The sequence below is a fragment of the Marmota flaviventris genome, chromosome 19 (assembly GCF_047511675.1).
Source record: "Marmota flaviventris isolate mMarFla1 chromosome 19, mMarFla1.hap1, whole genome shotgun sequence".
Classification (NCBI taxonomy): Eukaryota; Metazoa; Chordata; class Mammalia; order Rodentia; family Sciuridae; genus Marmota; species Marmota flaviventris.
In genome coordinates, this window is record NC_092516.1 from 15,334,227 (window position 1) to 15,357,053 (window position 22,827).

At 38.8% G+C, this 22,827-nt stretch overlaps 1 protein-coding gene across 1 annotated transcript in view; it reads left to right on the forward strand.

The window, feature by feature from the left end:
• Positions 1-339: 339 nt before the first annotated feature.
• Mosmo (modulator of smoothened) overlaps positions 340-22,827 on the forward strand; it is a 65,374-nt gene continuing 42,886 nt past the window's right edge. The window contains exon 1 of the mRNA XM_027948632.2: positions 340-445. Coding sequence (XP_027804433.1) covers positions 340-445 — 106 coding nt within the window. The remainder of the gene's footprint in view (positions 446-22,827) is intronic.

Here is a 22,827-nt window from a genome sequence, read left to right on the forward strand (position 1 = left end):
CGGCGCGGCCAGCCGGAAAGCCCCAGAGCGGGGCAAGGGCTGGACAAGCGTCGGGTCCAGGTCCAAGGCAGCGCCGCGGGCTCGGCGGTCGCAAGCCGCGGCCGGTCCTGCCGGCGCCGCGGCTTCGCTTCCGGGTGAGGGGCGGGCGGGCCGAGCAGTTCCGGGGCGGGCGGCGGCTGCTGGTCCCGGGCGCGCGGAGGGCGCGAGCGGCGCGCGGGGGCCGAGGGGGCGCGAGGCGGCGGCGCGGGGACTCCGGGCCCCGGCGGCGGCCCATGGGGCGGGAGGCCTGAGGCCGCGGCCTGCCCGGGGCTCGGGGGGTGGGGGGAGCGGGGCGGGGAGATGGATAAACTGACCATCATCTCAGGATGTCTCTTTCTGGCCGCCGATATCTTCGCCATCGCCAGCATCGCCAACCCCGACTGGATCAACACCGGGGAGTCGGCGGGTGAGCGGCGGGCGCGCGGGGCCGGGCGGGGGCGGAGGGCGGCGGGGGGACCCGGGCTGAGGGGGAGAGGCGGCCGGAGCGGCGCGGGCGGGGGCCGGCCTGGGGGGAGGCAGGCGGAGCGGAGCGGAGAGCCGGGCCGCGGAGCCGGGCGCAAGGGGAGGGGACGGAGACCCGGCCGCCGCCGGCCGCCTGCGGTACCCCGGCCTGTGCAAAAAGTGGCCGAGGAGACCCGGCAGGGCTGGCGCCGAGCACCGGGGAAGAAGCGGGTGCAGGGAGGATTCTAAAAAGAGGGGGGGAAAGTCAAGGTGGGAGACTGGAGGAAACTGAGAGAGAATTAGAATCCAGGCGGAGAGGCTGGGGCGGGAGCGGGGCAGCGGGTGGGGAGAGCTGCGGGGCGAGGCAGCCGGACCGACCCTGGACCCCCACCCGAGCTCCCCGAGGAAGCTGCACCCGGGGAGCGGTGCCCCCGCGGCGGTGCAGGGAGAGCTGAGGGGGTCAAGTCGGGTGGAGGAGGTTGGGGATCTCAGACCCCCGTCCCCAGCCCATCCCCTGCCCACTTGGCGGGGCTGGAGACACTGGTGGCTTCCAATTTTTCCTTTGAAATGTAAGTGGTTATAATTTTGCTTTATTTTAGGCCCGGGAGCTATAATGATACTAATAATAAACTTCATTTTATGGAGCATCTTTCATTCCAGCGCATCACAAAAACACTGTAGAGGTCTTAATAGTAGTTACAAAATTAAATAACACATTAGAGTTGAAGGCAGCCCAGCAGCAGTAGCAGCGGCTGCTGTGACGCCACGGAGCTGTAGACAGGAGAGGCAAGGTGCTGCCCTCCAGGAAAGAGGCGGGTATCTCAGGTGAATGTGCTGGCAAGATTTTTCTCACTTGTTATCTCTTCTCCCTCCCCATCTCTCTCCCTTCCTGTAGATCTGTGAGACCCAACCTTTAATTAATGTAAACAGGTGTCAGGAATTAAGGAATGAGTCTGTTTTTGTTTTTTTTTTTTTAACTGCTTATCCAGTGCAGGCAAAGGGAATATTGAGGATTGGGAATGTCAAGCTCCTTGCATGAACAGTTTGCTACAAAAATGTATCACTATGCTGTCAAACTTAGTTCTTAAGTATTACTTATGGTTCTGTATTTATCCTGCAATATTTTTAGCTCTTAAAAAAAGAAGCTGTAGCTGGGGCATTTGTTGCTTCTTCCTCCCTTCCTTCTCTCCCCTGATCTAGACCTAGTGACACAAAATCATGCTGTCACATTTACTGGTTATTAAAATTACACTAAAGAATTCTGCTACTTTTCTTGGCTGTGGAGTTTTAGCAGAGCTTTTCATTGTAAAGCCTATAAGAAAGTATCAGGACGGTTTAGAATTTGGTGTAACTGTTTCTGAAAGTGTTGGTGATTCCAGACAATTTGTGCAATTATATGGGTGACATCCTGCTCATTACCATTGTTGTTTTTAATCCTAATTATATGTGTAGTGATTCCTTTTAAGAAACTTTATTTGGGGCTTTACAGACTTAGAGACAATGAATTTTCACTGTTTTTAACAGAGGGATCCTTTTTGTAAAGGAGTATTACGGTAAATCCTGATAGACTAAATGTCCCTGGGACTGTTATAATTGAGAGAGGAAAGTATTACCTATATAGGAGAAGAAAGAAGTAATGGTATAATATTCCTGAGAAGATGAAACATAGCAAACTTCTCTTTCATTCAAAAGAAAGCAAGGGTAGGATGAGTACAACTCTTTCAGATTTGGAGGCAAAATCATTGACTGTAAATTGCCACAGACATGGGAGGGACGATAGTTCAAGGTTTGAAGGAAGTAGAATGTTCCAAACAAACAAACAAAAAAAGTTTCGTTGCAGAAAGAGCATGCCAACATAGTAGGATTGTATGGCTGCCTTGTGGAAGCTGGTAGTGAGGAACATACTATGTGATAACCTGTTGGTTCTACTGATTTTTCTAGTAGTGCTCAGCTACTTTGGTACCAGTGTAGCTGAAGTAGGTTAATTTTCTAGATGTTCTTGGGAATAAGAAAGCATCAAGAGTACTAATGTGAGATCCTGTAGAAAGTGTCATTGAAGGTTAGGGTTTGCCAGGTACATACAATAAAATGACAAAGCAGTCAAGATGTATAGTATTGGACAAAGTATCTTTGTATACACACACGCACAAGATTGATACCAGGGCAATTTAACACGAACTACATCCCCAGCCCCCCCCCCCTTTTTATTTATTTATTTATTTTTAAGACAAAGTCTCCCTAAATTGCTGAGGGAATTCAGCAGTCTCAGAGTTCAGTCTCTCCAGTAGGTGGGATTACAGGTGTGTGCCACCATGCCCTGCTGTTGGCCAAAGTATCTTTGTAATGATGGCTTATGAAAGCTCCACTGGATAAAGAGCAGAAGTAAATAAAGGAAAGCAGTGTTGGGTTGGCCAGTCAAGTAGCACATGGTTTATAGTCAATGGAACAGTGGACCCAATAATATTGAGGACCAGTCTGGGTGGGAATAATTGTATGGCAAAGTAGCATGACGGAGGATTGTGGGCACAAGCTCCACAGTGTAACAGTGAGAGTGTACGACTGAAATGGAGTAGTGGATATGATTTTTTTTTTCTTAACAATTTTTCTTGCCATATCTACCCTTCAGTTAGATATTCTGTGGCTTAAAAGGGGAATAATAAGGTGGGCGTGGTGGTGCATGCCCATGAATCTGGTAGCTTGGAATCTATGATATGTGAATGCGATAATATGTTCTTTTCATTGTTGTACTCTTGTGCTGTGATAAGATGCACTTGAACTTTTCCTAGTATTTGCTTGAGCACTCACTGTTCAACTTTACCTGAGCAGACAGATGCAGTCTTGAGTTAAAAATAAAAACAAAAAACAGTGCAGTGGTGCACGCCTGTAATCCCAGTGGCCTGGGAGTCTGAGGCAGGAGGATTGCCAACCTCAGCAACTCAGTGAGACCCTGTCTCTAAATAAAGTACAAAAAGAGGGCTGGGGATGTGACTGTACCCCCTGGTTCAATCGCAGGCACCAAATAACCAAAAAAAAAAAAAAATGCAAAGTTATTTTTCCAAATCAATTACAAGATGTTTCAATAAGCTCTCTCTGAGGTAATAGAACCAGTGTCATGTCATCATCTGCCTATCTGCCCCTCCCATTCCCACCTCCCAATCCCACCTCCCAATCCCATACTGGGGATTGAAACTGGGGTTCTCTACTACTTAGCTACATCCCCAGCCATTTTTGTTTTTTATATTTGAGACAGTGTCTCGCTCAGTTTCTCAGGCTGGCCTCCAATGATCCTTCCGCCTCAGTCTTCTAAGTAGCTGGAATTACAGGCATGTGCCACTGTGCCAGGCTAGGACCAGCTTTATTCTAGGGTCCACACAAAAGTGAATTTACCTGGCAGCAAGAGTTAATGTGTTCCCTTTGGTGTACCATATTCATTCTATAAAAGTTTCGGTTAATTCTTGGGATTTAAAAGGTTCTGTGAATGTAATTTTGAAAACCACTGCAGTGAACTGTTTAAGGGAAATTTCAGGGCTCAAATCCAAACTTCATTACTTACCAGTACTGTACTTTAGTTCAAATTTCTTAGCCTCTCCATCTCAGTTTTCTCCTCTGTAAAACAGGGATAAAAATAATAGCCATCTCATTGTTTTGTGGTGATTAACCTCACTAATCCATGTAAAACATTTAGAAAGTGCCTGGCACATAGTAAGTGCTCAATAAAAGATATTGTTGTTCTCGTTTATAAGAACAGGTGTCAGAATCCCAGTTTTGCAGTTAGAGCCCTGGACTTGTTACTGTGAGAAATGACATCTCTTTATTAGGTGCTCTTGGATATAAGGAAACATCAAGAATAATACATCCAGACTTAGAGCAAGTTAAATGTCTACCCTCTTGGCTTTGAATTTTATTCATCACTCCTATACAGTTTCTCTTCTTCTAGTCTTTCATTTCTGCACTCTAATCTGTTCCTCAGCTTTTGCTTAAACTACCCCAGAAGGAAATGAAATATCAAATGACAAAAACTGGATCAAATAACTTCCTAAAATCACAACTGATAAACTATATTACCATAAGATTATGGGCCATACCTTGGAGGCTCACAGTTTTTAGTCTTAATTTTAGTGGTCCAGATCCAGAGAAAATGTTTCTTTTTCTTTTTGTCTGTTTGAGACAACATTTTCTTCTTGTTCTAATAGCTTGTGGATTATGTAGCAACTTTTTTTGAGTGGGGTCCTGGGGGCTGAACTCAGGGGCACTGGACCACATCTCCAGCCCTATTTTGTATGTTATTTAGAGACAGGCTCTTACTGAGTTGCTTAGCGCCTTACTTTTGCTGAGGCTGACTTTAAACTTGCGATCCTCCTGTCTCAGCCTCCAGAGCTGCTGAGATTACAGGTGTGTGCCACCACACTGACTGTGTAGAAACTTTCATTTTTTTGTAGTGCCTTATAGTTTTGAAGTGCTTTGACATTCATTACTTGATTTGATCCCTTAGGCTTTTCCTGGCTGATGTGAAATAGTCATTTCCACATTTTCTCCACATTTCAATTCTTTGCACTTGAGATTTGAGTTTCAATGTGACAAAGTCTCCCTTCAAGAAGATTTTGGGGCTGAGGTTATAGCTGAGTTATAATGTACTTGCCCTAATATGCACAAGGTCCTGATTTCTGCCCCCAGCACTGCAGAAAAGAAAACTTTTTGCCTAAGTATTACCTATATCTTAATTATGTACAACTTTTATTTATCTTACCGAGGTTTAAATTCCTCAGTGGGTGGAATTTTTGTTAGATTATGGAAGAGGGAAGGGAAAATTTGGGTTCCAGTCTTAAACGATAGCTTTTGCTTTGTAAAAGTTTCTTAAACCTCACTGTCATTCTTTAAAGAGACAAAGCCTTTGTGGGAAAAAAAAGAGAGATCATTTATTTAATTTTAGCAAGATCAACAGTTAAGCAAGGTGTTCTGATTCACAGATCCCTTTATTAAAGGCATCATCTCTTTAGAAAAGACTTTAGTGACCATTTAGGATTATACCAGCCTAACTATCATTCTAGATGGATTTGCATAGGGGTTTTTATGAAGATTTCTAGATGTTTCTCAAAAGCCTCTTTTCATGTGCAGGAAAGAACTTCTCCCTTGTATCTAATCAGAATTTCTCTAGAATGGTTATGTAAGTTAAAGTTAGTATATTCATACCTAAAAATATTTTCATTCTTGTTCTTTCTTTTTTAATTTGTTTAAATGGAATGTTAGTATTTAAGGCATCTCAAAAACTGGCACCTTCTTCCCTGCTTGTATTTTGAGCCAGTTGAAGAAAAAAAAAGAATGAATAAATAGGAGCTAAATTATTTTATTACTGGTAAAGAGGATATTGGAGAATGTGACTTATATTTGGGAACCAGCAACTTCTTACTACTACTGGACCTCTGAATTGAACAGATTTAACTAATGAGAAAGATTAAGGCATCTGAATTTTTTGTGTTTCTCTTTTGTATTATCTATTTACATATGCCCTGCCTTTTTCCAAAAAGAGATTTAAGGCAACATGATGTGTCTGTAGTTGACTATTCCTGAAACCCAGCTGGATCCAATCTGGGCAGAGAGACTACACAATTGTAGTGGTAATATGAACTTAATGGGACACCCGTAAATACCAAATCCAAGGAGTGCATCAGGTTGAAAAGGTTTTCTAAGTGATAGGCAGCCTAGCATAGTAGAAAGGATGCACAGGTTTTGGTTAAGTCCAACATGGTTAAGTCACAGTGTCACTATTAGCCAGGTAATTGATCTTGGAGGTTTTTTGTTAATAAAAATTACCTCATTCAGAACTGATTAAGACTTCTTTTATCACCTTTAGTTGTTGTACAGGTTTAGACCCCAACTTTCTTTTCTGTTCTATAGGTTAAAGAGTAGTAACCACAGTACCACAGTGAATTATAGAAATCACTTAGTACAGAAGTGATTTTTAAAGGATATATCTAAGAGCTGGTAGCTGTAAAGTTTTATTATTTATTTATTTTTTTGGTAGTGGGGATTGAACCCAGGGGTGCTTAACCACTGAGCCAGATCTCCAGCCCTTTTTCATATTTTATTTAGAGACAGGGTCTTGCTGAGTTGCTGAGACTGGCTTTAAATTCACGATCCTCCTGTCTCAGCCTCTCTAACCTCTGGGATTACAGATGTGTGCACTACGCCTGGCCTATAAAGCTTTGTAGTTGGAGTATTAAGAGTCAGTTGTGTCACTTCAAATTCTGAAAATTAAGTTTTAGATAGGTGAGATATTTCTTTCTTTATAGAAATCTGGCAAATAATATAACTGAAAATTAAGTTTGAATTTATGGAATAAAATTTCTTCTAGTTACCATTAGCTTTTATAATACAAATTTGTGAATTTGTTTTTCCTATATCTTATACTCATACTTAAGCAGTGGGCCAACTTGCATAACCTTATAGGGGAAATATGGACACATAATGAAGTGCTACTATTTATGAAATTGTTTTCATTACGTTATAAGTAATAGCTTAAGCAACCTGAATAGATAATTATTTATATACCGACCTTATTTGATATCCTCCTTTAAGTACACCAGGAGATTAGGCTGTACTGTAACAACAGTGACAGCATGTAGATATAAATTTCATATTTACTGCTTTATCTGTTTGTGGTGGTTTATGTAAGCTTGACATATCTTTTTGGTTGTCATAATGCTTTCAAGCTCTAAAGCTACATGTTTTCCAAGTGCTTTCTAGAATTCCTTGCCCAACAAATAACTAGCTCCTAAAAAGTTTAATAATTACAAACCTGCTCACTTGGTAACAGTAGATTGAGAGTAGTGGCTATTTCATCCTTTATTGACTATAGATTTATTGAAGTTCCTGGATCCAAATCACTTTTCAGTATTATATCTATGTAAACGTTACTATGTATTCTTTTGTTAATTGTAAATTGTACAGAGGAGAATCCTTGCCAGAAACTTAGCAAATAAAATGTGATGTTCCTTTGTGATTTGTTTTGGAGTTGACAAAATAATAAGCATATGAGTTTGGGTGTTGGTATCAGTGATACGTGTATTACTGAGTATGTACCACCCAGCATGTACAGTTGCTTACAGGAAGTTTTCGTGTATGCTCACATAGTTGGTTTTTTTTTTTTTCTTTCTTTTTTTCTGTAATGGGGACTAAACCCAGGGGAACTTTACCACTGAGCTATATCCCACCCCTTTTTGTTTTCTTTTTCTGTGTGTGTGTATTGGGGATTGAACCTAGAGGCATTCTATTAGTAAGATACATCATTAGCCTTTTTATTTTTCATTTTGAGACAGGGTCTCACTAAATTGCCCAAGCTGGCCTTGAACTTATGAACTTTCTGCCATAGCCTCCTGAGTAGCTGGGATTATAGTTGTGCACTCCCACCCTGGCTTCAATTCAGTTTTGAAGCAAACCATTTAGTCACCACTAAACTTATTTATTTTTAATTAGAAAAAGGCTGTACTGTTGTATGTCTCTTTATATTAGTTTTGCTATGAATAAAATGTCACATTTGGCATCTTGACACTTGCTATTGTATATATTGAGCAAAAAGACAGCTGTTGACTTTTAATATAGATCTGTTAACTAAGGACCATATCCTACTGTATAGTTCAAGATTAAATAGGAATAAAGAAAATGCAGTTGGGTGAATCAAGTAAAAAATGGTAGAACAAGACGGGTGCTGTGGCACATGCCTATAATCCCAGCGGTTTGGGAGGCTAAGACAGGAGAATCATGAATTCAAACCCAGCCTCAGCAAAAAGCAAGGTGCTAAGCAACTCATTGAGACCCGGTCTCTAAGTAAAATATAAAATAGGACTGGGGATATGGCTCAGTGGTCGAATGCCCCTGAGTTTAATCCCCAGTAAACACTCCCCCTCCAAAAAAAAAATGGTAGAACAAAATTTTACAAGCCCTCCCTTTTGCATTATATTCATGGTAAGTTGTTTACCTGGAACATTATTGGGTCTGCTTTCAGCTATGGTAATAGAAATTATTTTCAAAAATAGGCCATATTCAGATCAGTTCTATTGACTATTTACCAATTCTTAGACTATCAAAAATGTAATCATTTGATTGATAAAGTACCATCATTGTTCTGGGGATGTAGCTCAATGGTAGTGTTTACTTAGTATGCACAAGGCCCTGGTTTTGATCTCCAGTACCATCCCAAAATAAATAAATAAAATACCAAAGTTTTGATAAAAATCATTATTTTACCATGAATATATCGTCCCATGGATATTTCCTAAACCACTGGATTTCATTCCACTTACAACTAATGCATTTGAAGTATTTGTGTTCTATGTGGAACTCGTACTGGATATTCAGTGGGTTAGTTATTTATTTTTGAGACAAGATCTCACTAATTTGTTGAGGTTAACCTTGAACCTGTGCGCTCCTCCTGCCTCAGCTTCTTATGTTTCTGAGGTTACAGATATGTGCCACCATACCTGACCAGGTGATACATTTAATAATGAGTATTTAAATAATTAGGAAGTTTTGGGAAGTACTTGTCCTTAAAGGCAGGTTGATAGTAAAAGCAGATAGAAAACAGAAGTTTCTATTCCAGTTCATTTCTCTATATTGCTGCTAAGTTTATTTTTCTAAAGAACAAATATAATAATACTTATGTATCTTTTACTTTGTTACATACTGTTCTAGACACTTTACAGAAGTTTATTACTTTCATCCCCACATCATTCCTGTATACAAGCTGTTATCAGCCCTATAGAGATGAGGAGAAGTTAATTAACTTGCCCAAGGTCACAGAGCTAATCCTGGCTCTTGACCACTGCATGTGCTTACAGGAGAAAACTTCAGTGCCTCTTCTGCTTCCACAGAACAAAAAGCACTCAAAGATGATCACAGTATGACTCTAATTTACCTTTCCAAACTCAGATCCACTTTTTTCTCCTGTAAAGACCTACATTCTTAGCCCCTCTTAGTCTGACTATTTCTGAAGTACAACTTCTGTTCTCATCTCTAAGTCCTCTTATGTTTTATTCTCAGCGTGAAGTGCCTTCTCACTAATTCCAGTCCATATTTCATCAACATCCTGTCCATCTTCCAAGTGGATTTTAACTGCAGTCTTCATAAAAATCTTTTTTGGTCCCCTATCTGAAGTGATTTTTCACCTTGGCAACACTTTGTGGGAGCACATCTATATCATGGTTATTTGAGTGTTACTTGCCCTATTTTCTGGTATAGACTTTTAAAATTCCTTGAGAAGAAGGAATATGATCTATTTTAACGGGGACTGTGGAATAAGATTGGAAGTTTTGGAGAGTGGGGTAACTGTGAAAATAAGGGATTTGGTTATATAATATTAAATTAATGTTTAGTAGCTACAAGTCCACAGAATTCAGTCTCTTTTTTTGAGAGGTAACTGTTGGTTTTCATTTGGAAAATAAGATACCATAAAGTCATTCCCAACTTTTAGAAAATATTATAAAAGGAAAGTTAATTTGTAGGTTAACTGGTTGATTATTTGGGTCAGTAAAGAAGTTAGGCTAGGGGCTAGAGTTGAAGCTCAATAGTAGAGCACTTGCCTCACAAGTGTGAGGCACTGGGTTCAATCCTAGCACCACATAAAAAACAAATAAAGGCATTGAATCCATATACAACTAAAAAAAAATTTTTTTTAAAGCTGGGGCGGGGGAGGTGCTGGAATTATGGCTCAGCAGTAGAGCGCTCTAGCATGTACGAGGCCCTGGGTTCCATCCTCAGCACCACATAAAAATAAATAAAGATATTATATCCAACTACAACTAAAAATAAATATTTAAAGAAGTTAGGCTAGTCAGTAAGACCACCTTGTAGCTATTTACTTCTATAATAAAACTAAAATAGTAGAAAGCAGAACAATTGCTTTATTTTGTGATTTTATTTATTTATTTATTTATTTAAATTTTGGAGGTATCAGGGATTGAACTCTGGATTACTCAACCACTGAGCCACATTCCCAGCCCTATTTTGTATTTTATTTAGAGACAGGGTCTCACTGAGTTGCTTAGCACCTCACTTTTGCTGAGGCTACCTTTGAACTTGCCTTCTTCCTGCCTCAGCCTCCTGAGCCACTGGGATTATAGGCATGTGCCACCATGCCCAGCTTGGTATTTTGAAAAGATAAAAAGAAGTAAGAAAATGTAGTTTATTTCCCTTTAATTTATTGTTCTTTAACTTGTCATTTGACTTCAAAGCTTAAAACATTCCTTCTGTGTGATATAGGTACTTTACTGGGATTCTTCTGACATTTGTCAACAATATTTGGGTTGTATTTCTGATTTACAAATTGCCCTATCAGAGGAGGAAACAAGAGGAATTATGGAGAATGTTTATTTAAGAGATTTCCGGAGGTAGAGTTAACACAGTGGAGCTGAGGAGGGCATCTGTGTGTGTGGCAGGTGGAGGAGATTAGCAACTACTGATGAGTAAATGGTCTCCCATGGGAGGCAAGGTGAGGAGAGGGAAGTGGCTGGAGCATGGTCCTCATGGTAGCATGAGATGGGCTACTAGACTGGGCAAGTATTGTTACTATTTGTTGAGGGGGGCTGTGGCTAGAAAGAGTAAGGAGAAAGCAATATTTTATATACCAGTTTGGTTATGATACGAGTTAAATTGACTTATTTATTTATTTGGAAGAATGCCTATAAAGAATTTGGGCCCTAATTCTGGCTTGGGTGTAGATAGTTTTGTTGGTGCCTGAAAAATTACCAAAATACTTATTATTTTCTCCAACTGGAAAGTAGTTCCTGTCTCTCCTTCATCCTCTGAATGCCATCACTTAATGTGATATATATGTATATGTGATATTGAATTCTGGGGAAAATTTCATGCAGAAAGAGTTCAAAAGAGTATAGGAGTGGAGCCGGGCACAGTGGTGCACACCTGTAATCCCAGTGGCTCAGGAGGCTGAGGCAGGAGGATCAAGAATTGAAAACCAGCCTCGGCAAAATCGAGGCACTAAGCAACTCAGTGAGACTCTGTATCTAAATAAAATACAAAATATGGCTGGGAATGTGGCTCAGTGGTCGAGTGCCCCTGAGTTCAATCACTGTTACTGCCCCCCCCCCCCCCCCCCCCGCAAAAAAAAAAAGGGATTGAAGTCAGAACTCAGTTCAAATTCTGACTGATATTTACCAACTGTTTGGGTTTGGGCTTGTTACTAGGCCTCTTTTTATTTTTTTGCATCTGTAAATGGGGTTGATAACTTCTTACCTTGAAGGGTGGTTGTAAGAATTAAAGTTAATATATCTGAAACACCTACCACAATACAGGTACATATTATACCTTCTTGTTGACCACTTCAACCTTCAACGGATTGCTCTCTTATCACATATGATACACAGAATGTAAATATTACAATTGATTGTTTACCTACCTTACAATCACTAAAAGCAATCTGATGTTTTTAAACTAAGATATATCATTGTGGTGTATGCCTGGTTGCCTGCTTCATTTTTACCACATACACTGTAACAGTGCCCCTGAGGCTTAAATTGATGCCTTTTCCCACCATGCACTAAGGGAAAAGAGTGCCTGGCAGCCTTATCCAAATGTTTATATGTCAGTGTTCTTCTCTATATCAAAGGTAACATGGAAGTGCATACCTGTAATCCCAACAGCTCTGAAGGCTGAGGCAGGAGAATCTCAAGTTCAAAGCCAGCCTCAGCAATTTAGTGAGGCTCTAAGAAACTTAGCAAGACCCTGTCTCTAAATAAAAGGGGCTGGGCATGTGGCTCAGTGGTTCAATCCCTGGTACCAAAAAAAAAAAAAGTAACATGGATTGGGGATTTTCCAGCAATGATGACAGATTGTACTAAGCCATTAGCATTCTGTCAGTCTTCTTCTTCTCCCTAACATAGTCTGTGGCCTTACGCTAGATCTCCTGGAGAAAGCTAAATATGCAAACCATGACCTTGACTGCATTAGTTGAGGTTAGTAACTGTTAGAGTGAATGTTTGGGGCTGCAGTATGGCTCAGTGGTAAAGCACTTTCCTAGCATGCACAAAGCCCTAGGTTTAATACTCAGCACTGCAAAAAAAAAAAAAAAAAAAAAAAAAAAAAATTAAGGGGTAAATATTTGTGCCCCCTTTGTCATAGGAGGATACAATAACTCACCAATCTGCAACCCAGGATAGTACCCTCCTCAGGATTGTACCATTGTGTCACCCTGATCCCCTGAACTGCTGTTACTTTTAAGCAAATCAGTCTAAGGTTCTTTGTTATAGCAGCCCAAACTGGCTAAGATAACAACAGGGTTCAAGTAAAAAATGGTTGATAATAACAGGTATCCTATAAGATAGTTTATATCACAGTTCTATTCATTCTCATATTATGAAACAAAATGTAAAATTCTTCATAATTTTTTTATCCTGTAGATAAAATGCTTTGAAGATTTGATTTAAATTTAAAAATCATCAAGTCACTTAAAAAGCCATATTAATGAATCTTATTAAAACAAATATAGGACTGAAGGTGTAGCTTAGTGATGGAGTGCTTCTAGCATGCCCAAGGTCCTAGTTTCAATCCCCAGCACCACAAAAATATTAACAAATAAATATATTTAATAAATATAAACCGTCATTTGGGCATATTGGATTTCATCAGCATACTGGATCACTTTTTGGACTCCCCCTGGAGATAAGATTTAGTGGTTTTTGGATCAGAAGACAAACCCTTACATGTTGAAATGTTGCTGATACAGGAATGATTCTGGGAGCTTTAGAGGACTATTTCTAGTATCTGCCTACTTACCATCCGGTAGGTAGCTATCATACTGTAACCATTTAGAATCATACCAGTAGTTATGTAAAATGTCTGCTTTAAGAAAACCAACCTCTTATATAAGTTTTATTGTCCTTTAGTGTGGCCTCCATCTATAGCAGGAACATATGTATGTCAGTTAAGAATGCAGAAGACATTTAGAATTACACCTGACAGCACAGACTCTTGAGCCTGGGCTCAAATTGTACGACTTACTAGCAGCATGATCTAGGGCAACACACCTCAGAGGTCTGAAGATTAAAGTTTTTGTATACATAAAATACTAAAAGTACTTGGCACATCTATATAAATGTCAACTAAAATTAATGACACTAACTTTTGATGATTCTTAGCTATAATCATTTCAATAGCCATAGTAGCAACTGAAATATAAATACTATGTAGTTTTATGTTAAAGATGTAAATGTTACTGTACTGGAATATAAATTCTAGCCCCCAGACAACTGGTCAAAATTTTTACCTTAAAAGAAGAATATTACCACTACTATAGTGAAATGGGAAGAGTGGTCTTCTAACTATATATATATATATTCAGAAAAAAAAATTTTAAGTGGAAAAACGTAAATCCTGATATTGAGTACAAATTGAGATCAGTGCATCTAACTGTATTTCAAATTGATAATGTCAAAAGGAAAAAAGAATTAAGTAACTTTGGAATACTTTCATTGTATTCCCTTAATGGGATCTAGCCTAAGGACAAAAAGAACTATAAAGAAATATTGAACTTAGTAGGTAGCAAACATGCCCTGCAACTGCTCTGCAGGGGAAATGCAATCCCCATTTTTCTGATGAATAAGCATGTTCAGAGAGTGAAATGAACTAAATGATGCTTTGTCCACTGTATCATACAATTTTTCTTAAAGTATTGTTTCTGATGAGTCAGTCCTCTCCTATGCCCTGGTCTTTTATTGATATCATGCATAAGTGCTAATCAGAACCACATTTTCAAGAGCTTTCTAACCTCTTGAATTTCTTTTCATTCAAGAATTTCATCCCATATAATTATGCCCACCTTTTTGAAATCTGCCTTCTTGAATTAAAATGTAATTGACTGTAACCACCCTTTTCTTTACAAGTTATAAGATGACGTGAAAGCTTTTTCTCTAGATACTCATTTCCCCTACTTCATCAGTAACTAGTTTCCTGAATTTAGCTGATGTCAAAGTCATAATTGGATATAATCTGTATCAATAATTAAATCTGAAAGTTGTGAGAGAGCTTTGTTCTTTTAGACACTAATCTATTTGTAACTTAGGATGTCTTAAGATGATTTGGTGTGAGACATGGAGTAGATTGCTAAAGAATGCAGTTGTTGGACCTGCGTTTTTTATGATGGTGGAAACAGGTATTATTTTATAGACTGTGATTTTTTGAAATGATTATTAAAGAAGACCAAAAAATGGCAATGAAACTTGTTGTTAAATGAACTGTGTACTTTGAAAGGGGGATGATAAGGTAGAAAATATGTAAATAACTTTTGAAGAGAAATTAATATTTGAAATTTTGCAGAGTAAAAGTTATGGGAGGAATTAAACTGTTGAGGAATTAGTCAAATTTTGCTTAAAGTTCTTTGTAGGGCAAATTTCCCATTTTTGTTGTTGCTAAAGCATTTGAAGACCCTCTTCTTCAGTTAGCACAAAGTGGAATTCTGTTTTCTGACACCTCTGAACAATCTTCATTATGTGTGGCTTTAAATGTAATTTTATGGCCAGGTGCAATGTCACATGCCTGTAATCCCAGCCACTGCTCATGAGGCTGAGGCAGGAGGATCGCCAGTTCAAAGCCATCCTTATCAAGTTAGCAAGGCCTTAAGCAACTTAGTAAGACTCTTGTGTCAAAAAATAAAAAGAGTGAGGATGTGGCTCAATGGTTAAGTGCCCTTGGATTTAATCCCCCATACTTACTAACTAACTAACTAAATAAATAAATAAAATGTAATGTTATGTAATAGAGAAATTTTCAAGATTTCTAGGCCTAGGATTTTAGTTTAATTTTTAAAAAGAGGTAAGGTTGGCAATCAGATTGATTTGAAAAAGTACTTTTTATCAGAATCAAGAATGTAAAATCATATTGTAGTCCTTTTATTATATTAGCTGTGTTTCTGAATGATTATTCCAGTATTTTCTGTTCGAAACAACAGTTTGTGGGAATGTGCCACTGTCTGTGGAAGTCAGCATTTATGAACATCTCTGTTGATATTTCTGAGGTTTTGGCTCTGGATAAACATTCAAGAAAAATTAAACTGTTCTACCAAAATATTCCTAAATAATAAACTTGGAGCATAGCTATAGAAACAGACCTGATTCATGTCTTAACTTTGGCTTTTTCTAAGTGGTACTAAGTAAGCACTCAAAATCTAATGGTAGCAGTTACTATTTATCCTTTTACCTTTTCCTTCTCCTCCAGCTCTCTGAGTGATAAGGAAAGAAAATTTCTTATGAGGGTCCTTTATTTTAATATTAGGGTTTTGAAATAGAGTTTCAGACAAAACTAGATTTTTCTGAACCAAAACAATTGAGATTCAGTTTGGGAAGTGAGAAGGAAAGCTGCTCAATACCTACTCCGCTTGTGCAATGGCAAGAAGGCTGAATTTCTAATTTGTTTCTTGCCCTTAGCCTTTGCCTTCAATTCCTCTGCCTCAATATGAGAATTTCCATATTCCTTCAGAGATAGTTACCTGACTGAAACAGATTATCTCTAGGAGTTAATCATAACCTTTTGGAAGAACATCTGGATACAGTTTCCACTTTTAAAGTCTATATTTTGAGGTCATTAGATTATTAGATTTGTATATTTTTAATTATTAGCTTCAGTTCTTTTCCTAGATTGTGCCCATCTTTTTTTTTTTTTTTTTTTTTGGCTCTCTACCACTGAGCTATGTCCCCAGCCCTTTTAACGTTTTAATCTTTTTTTTTAAAATATTTATTTCTTAGGTGTAGATGGACTCAACACAATACCTTTATTTTTATGTGGTGTTGAGGATCGAACCTGGGTCCCACCGGTGCTAGGCAAGCACTCTACCGCTGAGCCACAATCACAGCCCCTTTTTAACGTTTTAATCTTGAGACTAGATTAGTCTAGTGGCCTTGTCTAGTTGCCCAGGCTTGGGATCCTTCTGCCTCACCTTCCAAGTAGCTGGCCTTTACAGGTATGTGCTACTGCCCAGCAGTGTGCCCAACCATTTTAAGAGATGTAAGTCTTTTTTTTTTTTTTTAACATTTAAAAAATATATATTTAGTTGTAGATGAACATGCAGTATCTTTATTTTCATGTGGTGCTGAGGATCGAACCCAGTGCCTCACACATGTGAGGCAAGCACTCTATCACTGAGCTAAAGCCCCAGCCCCTGAGATGTATGTTTTTTATCCAGAAAATATAAAGCCTGTAGGTAATAATGAATGAAAATCATTATATTAAATTAAACTACTGGAGTTTTTGCTTCTTCATATATTTAGAATATAATCATTACACTAAATTGTTGCTTCGGGACACCATCTCACCCCCAGCAGATACCGAAATTCACCATGGGCAGGCCCCATATGTGTGTGTGTGGTGGTGGTGGGGTATAGTATTTGCTTATTGCATGCACGTCTTCCTGTTTACTTTAAGTCATCTTTGGATTGCTTATAATGTCTAATATAGTTGTTGTACTGAGTTGTTTAGAAAATAATAAGAAAAAAAGTCTGTTTATGGTCCGTGCAGATGTATTTTTTTTTTCTTGAATTTTAAAATCTGAGGTTGTTTAATCTGGGATGTGGACCATGTGGATACAGAGGGCCAACTTATACTTGTACATACAAATGTAAATTTGCTTTGTTGTGATTACTCAGGTGCACTAAGTAGAAATCATAATATTTGTTTTCATACTCATTTCAGCTGTATCATGGATAGGCTGCTGGACTCTGGAATTTAGAGAGGATTTTAATACCATAAGCATATAATTAAATATTCTAAATATCTGAAGGATGTTTTAAAGTCATTTCTAAAACAACTGCTTCCTTTTTAACTGACCTTTTACTAAGCCTCTTTTTGGAAACATTACACATAATCTACTCAATCTTGTTTCGTTTAATTTTTGTCTCAAACTTTGCTTTTCCAAAAGTGATGTAAATCACACCCTTCGAGTTTTCGTACACTTCCACTCCACTTAGCTTTTCTTCTTCCCTATACTTGAATGAGTGCGTATCATCAGAGCACTGGTTCTGTTACCCTTTCTACGTGTTCTAAAAAGTCATAAAAGGCAAATTGTTTAGTATACATTCTTAACATTTTAAAAATGTTTAGTATACATTCTTAACATTTTTCCAATTTTGAAAGCCTTCTTTCTCTGAGCTGTTAGATACATGTATGATTCATAAAATGAAACAGGGTTGCCTGTAGTTACTTCTTAATTGACTTGCCATGTCAGTTAGAGTCTTCTGTCCTTGTCATGTATCTAGGGATAAAAATCTAGCTTACCTTAATGTCCTATACATTATTACAGTTTGGGAAAATTCTTTTTCTTCAGAACTTTCCTGTTTTAAAGCTTTTACTTCTCCATTAATTTTGTCTCCAAAACATGGTGTAGCAGTCAGTTGTGGTGGAACATTATGTAAATATTCTGTTTTATTCTTAGAGGTTTTCAAGCAGTTATTAGGACTTCTGGTAGACATTTCTAAATTATCATATAACTAATCAGTTTCACATAAAATTAATGGTAGTCTAAAAAGACTGTTTTCTTAGATCCTTCCTGCCATAAACTCACACCTTTCCACCCCACCCCCAAATTCTGAAAATTTCCTGTGGCTTATGAAGTTCATTCTTAAATTTGAAGAAAATCTATACAAAGGGCATCACCATGTTAGACTGTAGATGGAATCTGTACTAACATTCACCCTGATTCAGAATTGATAAGAGTGCATTGAGCCTTCTGTTCTCTTGGGTCTGATTTTGTAGACTTTCTTATAGATAGATATTCCCTGGGATTCAGAACCTGTCACGCAGCACTGCGGGAGAAGATTCAAATACAGAATGTTTGAAAATCAAAACTGTATTTTCCAAACAGTCAAGTTAAATGTGTGTATGTCTGAACAAAGCTTAACCAAATAAGACATCATTACTTTTCCATTTGAAAACTTGCCTAGAGCATCTGAACATTAAGTACTTCTTACATATTTTTAGGAAAATTATGCTCCAGTACTTTTCTCTTTACAATTAAATATTTTTAGTATTTTGTGACTTTTATTGTGAGGGGACTTTTTAAAAAGGAATCTTTTGAATTGAATTGACAGATGATCACAAAAATGATTCTGACTTGTGGTTAGTTTATCCCAATCTTTAAAAAATATTCATATTTTACCCTCTTTAGGCCAAGATGCAATAAAGAAGACCCAATTTTAGTGAGAGATGCAGACAAACGATTGGAATTCATGAGAACAGCACTAAGAGTAGTAAGTGCCATTGCCATAGGAGCACATGAAACATGCCTCTCTGACTCAGTCATCGGTTAGAAATGGCTACATGGAAGAATGATGCCTAAACCAAGATCTAAAGAACATACAGGAATTGGTCAAAGAAGGAATCAGCATAAGAGTGTTTCAGATAGAAGGAAAAGCAAATTTAAAGCTTTTGAGGTTAAAAAAGAAAATTTTATGTGGGTGTCCTGGAAGCTAGATGTAATAACAGTAGATTGAAGGAAGAAGTGACATTGGATGGGTAAACAGAAACTAGATAATGAAGAGCTTGTTTTTTCATCTTTTTCGAAAGAAAAGAGTGCTGGGTACATGGCATGCACCCGTAATTGCAGTGACTTAGGAGGCTGAGACAGGAGGATCGCAAATTCAAGGTCAGTAACTTAGTGAGGCCTTAAGCAACTTTGTGAGAGTACTCCCCCTTTTTAGGTGTAGATGGACACAACACAATGCCTTTATTTTTTTGTGGTGCTGAGGATCGAACCCAGGTCCCGCCCGTGCTAGCCTGTGCTAGGCAAGCACTCTACTGCTGAGCCACAATCCCAGCCCCCCTTTATATATATAAACGTGTGTGTGTGTATGTGTGTATGTATGTATGTATAGAGAGAGCTCAGTGGTAAAGCACCTCTGGGTACCCAAGTACCCAAATAAATAAATAGAAAAAGAAAAGAAACTTTTGAAATAGAATTAACATGCCATTTAGCTTACTCCTTTAAAATGTACAACTCATCATTTTTTAGTGTATTCACAGAGTTGTAAACTATTGATAATTTAGATTTGGTCAATTTTAGAATGTTTCATCACTTCAAAAGGAAACCCTGTCCCCTTCAAATATCAACCCCTACTTATCCCAGCCCTAAGCAATTTTCTGATTCTGTGTAATTTACCTATTCTGAATACTTGTATAAATGAAATGATAATATGTAGACTTTTGTGACTAGCTTCTTTAACTTAGCATAATATTTTCAAGGTTCATCCAATATTATAATAAAATCTATTAATTCATTCAGTTTTTGTTACCATTGTATGACTATGCCACATTTTATTTACTCATAGTCAATGTACATTTGGGTTTTTTCTACCTTATGTGGCTATTGTGCTGCTATGAACATTCATATCCACACGCTTCTTTGTGTTTACTTGTTTTCATTTCTCTTGCATATACACCTAGCAGAGAAATTGCTGAGTCATATGATTCTTTTAACTTACTTTTTTTGGTACCAAGGATTGAGCCCAAGAGTGCTTAATTAACCACTGAGCCACATCCTCAGGCCCTTTCATTTTTTATTTTGAGACAGGATCTCACTAGGTTGCCTATAGCCTCACTGAATTGTGAGGCTGGCTTTGAAACTGAAATCCTCCTGTCTTAGCCTCCCAAGCTGCTGGATTACAGTGTGCACCACCACACCAGCTTCTTTTTTTTTAAAATTTATTTATTTATTTTAATTTGTTATATATGACAGCAGAAGGCATTTCAATTCATAGTACATATAGAGCACAATTTTTCATGTCTCTGGTTGTACACAAAGTAGAATTATACCATTTGTGTCTCCGTACATGTACTTAGGGTATTGATGTCCATCTCATTCCACCATCTTTCCTACCCCCTCCTTTCCCCTCCCTCCCCTTTACCCTATCTAAAGTTCCTCCATTCCTTCCATGCTCCGTCCACTCCTACCCCCATCCCCATTATGGACCAGCATCCACATATCAGAGAAAATATTTGGCATTTGGTTTTTTGGGATTGGCTTATTTCACTTAGCATAATATTCTCCAAATCTCTCCATTTATCTAAAAATGCTGTGATTTTATTCTCTTTTAATGCTGAGTAATATTCCATTGTGTGTATATATACCACAGTTTCTTCTACTGACGGGCATCTAGGTTGGTTCCACAGTTTAGCTATTGTGAATTGTCCTGCTATAGACATTGATGTGCACACCAAGCTTCTTTTAGCTTTCTGGGGAACTGACAATCTGTTCCAAAGTGGTTGTATCATTTTACTTGCCCACCAGCAGTGTAAGAGAGTTCCAGTTTCTTCACATCCTCACCAACAGTTGTTATAGGTATTATACTGGTATGTAGTAGTGCCACAGTCCGGCTGCAGCAAACTAATGGGGGGTGACGAATAACTTGTGTATGTTGATACAGCAGGAGTGGGAGCCGTTTATTGCAGGACAGGAGCAGTATTTATACATTCCACACAGCTTATCTAATTAGCATAAACTAGATACATCAGTCAACCAATAAGGAATCTCCACACTTAATGGCTTGTTTTTGTTACTTCTCAAACCACTCCCTCTGGCATTTTGCCAGGCACCATCCAGACTTGTTTACAAACTCTAACATTCCCCTGGCTAAATGCCAGGTGTTATTTTGACTTGTTTACAGACTCTAACAATTCCCCCTTTTGTTTAATTTAAATAACGACCATAGCGGTTTTTACATAAACACCATAAATAACCTGCTACAAACAGAAAGGAAGGATACAAAATGCCACAATACCAAGCCAATTGATGGCTCCATGCAAGAAGCCCTTGGAAAAATTATACCAGCAATGACACTGTTAGCAAAGATACCGAGTTACAATTTGTTATAGATTACAGTTTGTTGTCTCAGTCCAGGTAAAGCAGTGTCTCAATAGATTAACTCACAGTCTACGTAAATCACAGTCCAGGTAAGTTCTGCAGGCAGCTAGCTTAAATCACAGTCCAGGTAAATTCTGCAGGCAGCTAGCTTAAATCACAGTCCAGGTAAGTTCTGCAGGCAGCTAGCTTGATCCGAAGTTTCGTCTGTTTCTCAGCCAAAGTCTCATCTGGTTTTCAGCAACACTGGAAATTCTTCCACCTTGGTCTTTACCGGCACTGGGACGAAGGCAGGAACTCCGGATGGCTAAAGAAAATCCTGTAGCATTCTACTAAGAAAACAACCTTCTGAACAATTTAGTACATTATCTCAAGGTTTTTTACATTTGAAATAAGCCTTAATAGTGCTCATTACTCATTAGCTTCCAGGTGTGGGAGAAACATTGTAGTTTAGTTATTGGCATTGAAAATGACCAAACATCAGGGACACCAGTAGCGTCTTCTGCTGGCTGTAGCGCCTGGGCAGCCCCAGATGGCCCTGGGGAGTGTCCCGGACTCAAACTGCTACTGGGCACAGGGAGCAAGAGCCTGCGAGACTGTGCCTCCAGGTCAGGTCTAGATTTGGGCTCGCAGCAGTGGAAGAGCCAGCTCCCCGGCCAGGAGGCCGGGAAGAGCCAGTCGCCGCCGCCTCTTGGAAAATCCTTGCTGCGCTGTTACCCGCTTGCACACTCGGCAGCCGCCTCTCCGCTTCACGCACCCTCCGGTAATGAAAAGTATTTAGTAATAGCCTTTTGCTGCAACTTTTTTCCTGATAATCCTTCTTCTTCTGAACTTTCTTTTTCTTTCTGACTAGAGTTCCTGGGCTCTTATCAACACATGCCCTAACTATTCTTGGTTCCACTGGGGTGCCTCCTTCCCTTAGTAATTTACTTCTCACCCCTTCCATATTTTCATCATAAAGACAATACAATACACTGAGACAAAACAAGACACAAACATACTGCATCAATCTTCTCCATTTTCTTGAAATGGCCATTTTTCCTCTCGCCCTATCTGCCTAGGGACGAGCAGATTGCCCCCGTCCTATCTATGGACGGGCAGCTTTTTTTCGTCACTTACCCCCGAGTGTCCCGGGGCTCCCCGTAACGGGCCACCATCTGCTGCAGTCCAGCTGCAGCATAGTAGTTTGTTTTTTTTTTTTGAGGACATTTCTCTGATCTCTAATGATATTGAACATTTTTATATGCTTATTGGCCATTTCTGTATCTTTGAAAAGATGTCTGTTCAGATCTCCTACACGTTTTAAAACTGGATTATTTGTGTATATTACAATTATAAAAGTTGTTTATAATTCTGTTACATGTTGTTGTTGGACATTGATTCACAAATATTTTCCCCCATTCTGTGTATTTTTCTTTTCACTTTCTTGATTGTTTCCTTTGTTGCACAAAGATTTTGATTTTGATTAAATCTAGTGTATCACTTCTTGTGTTACTTTT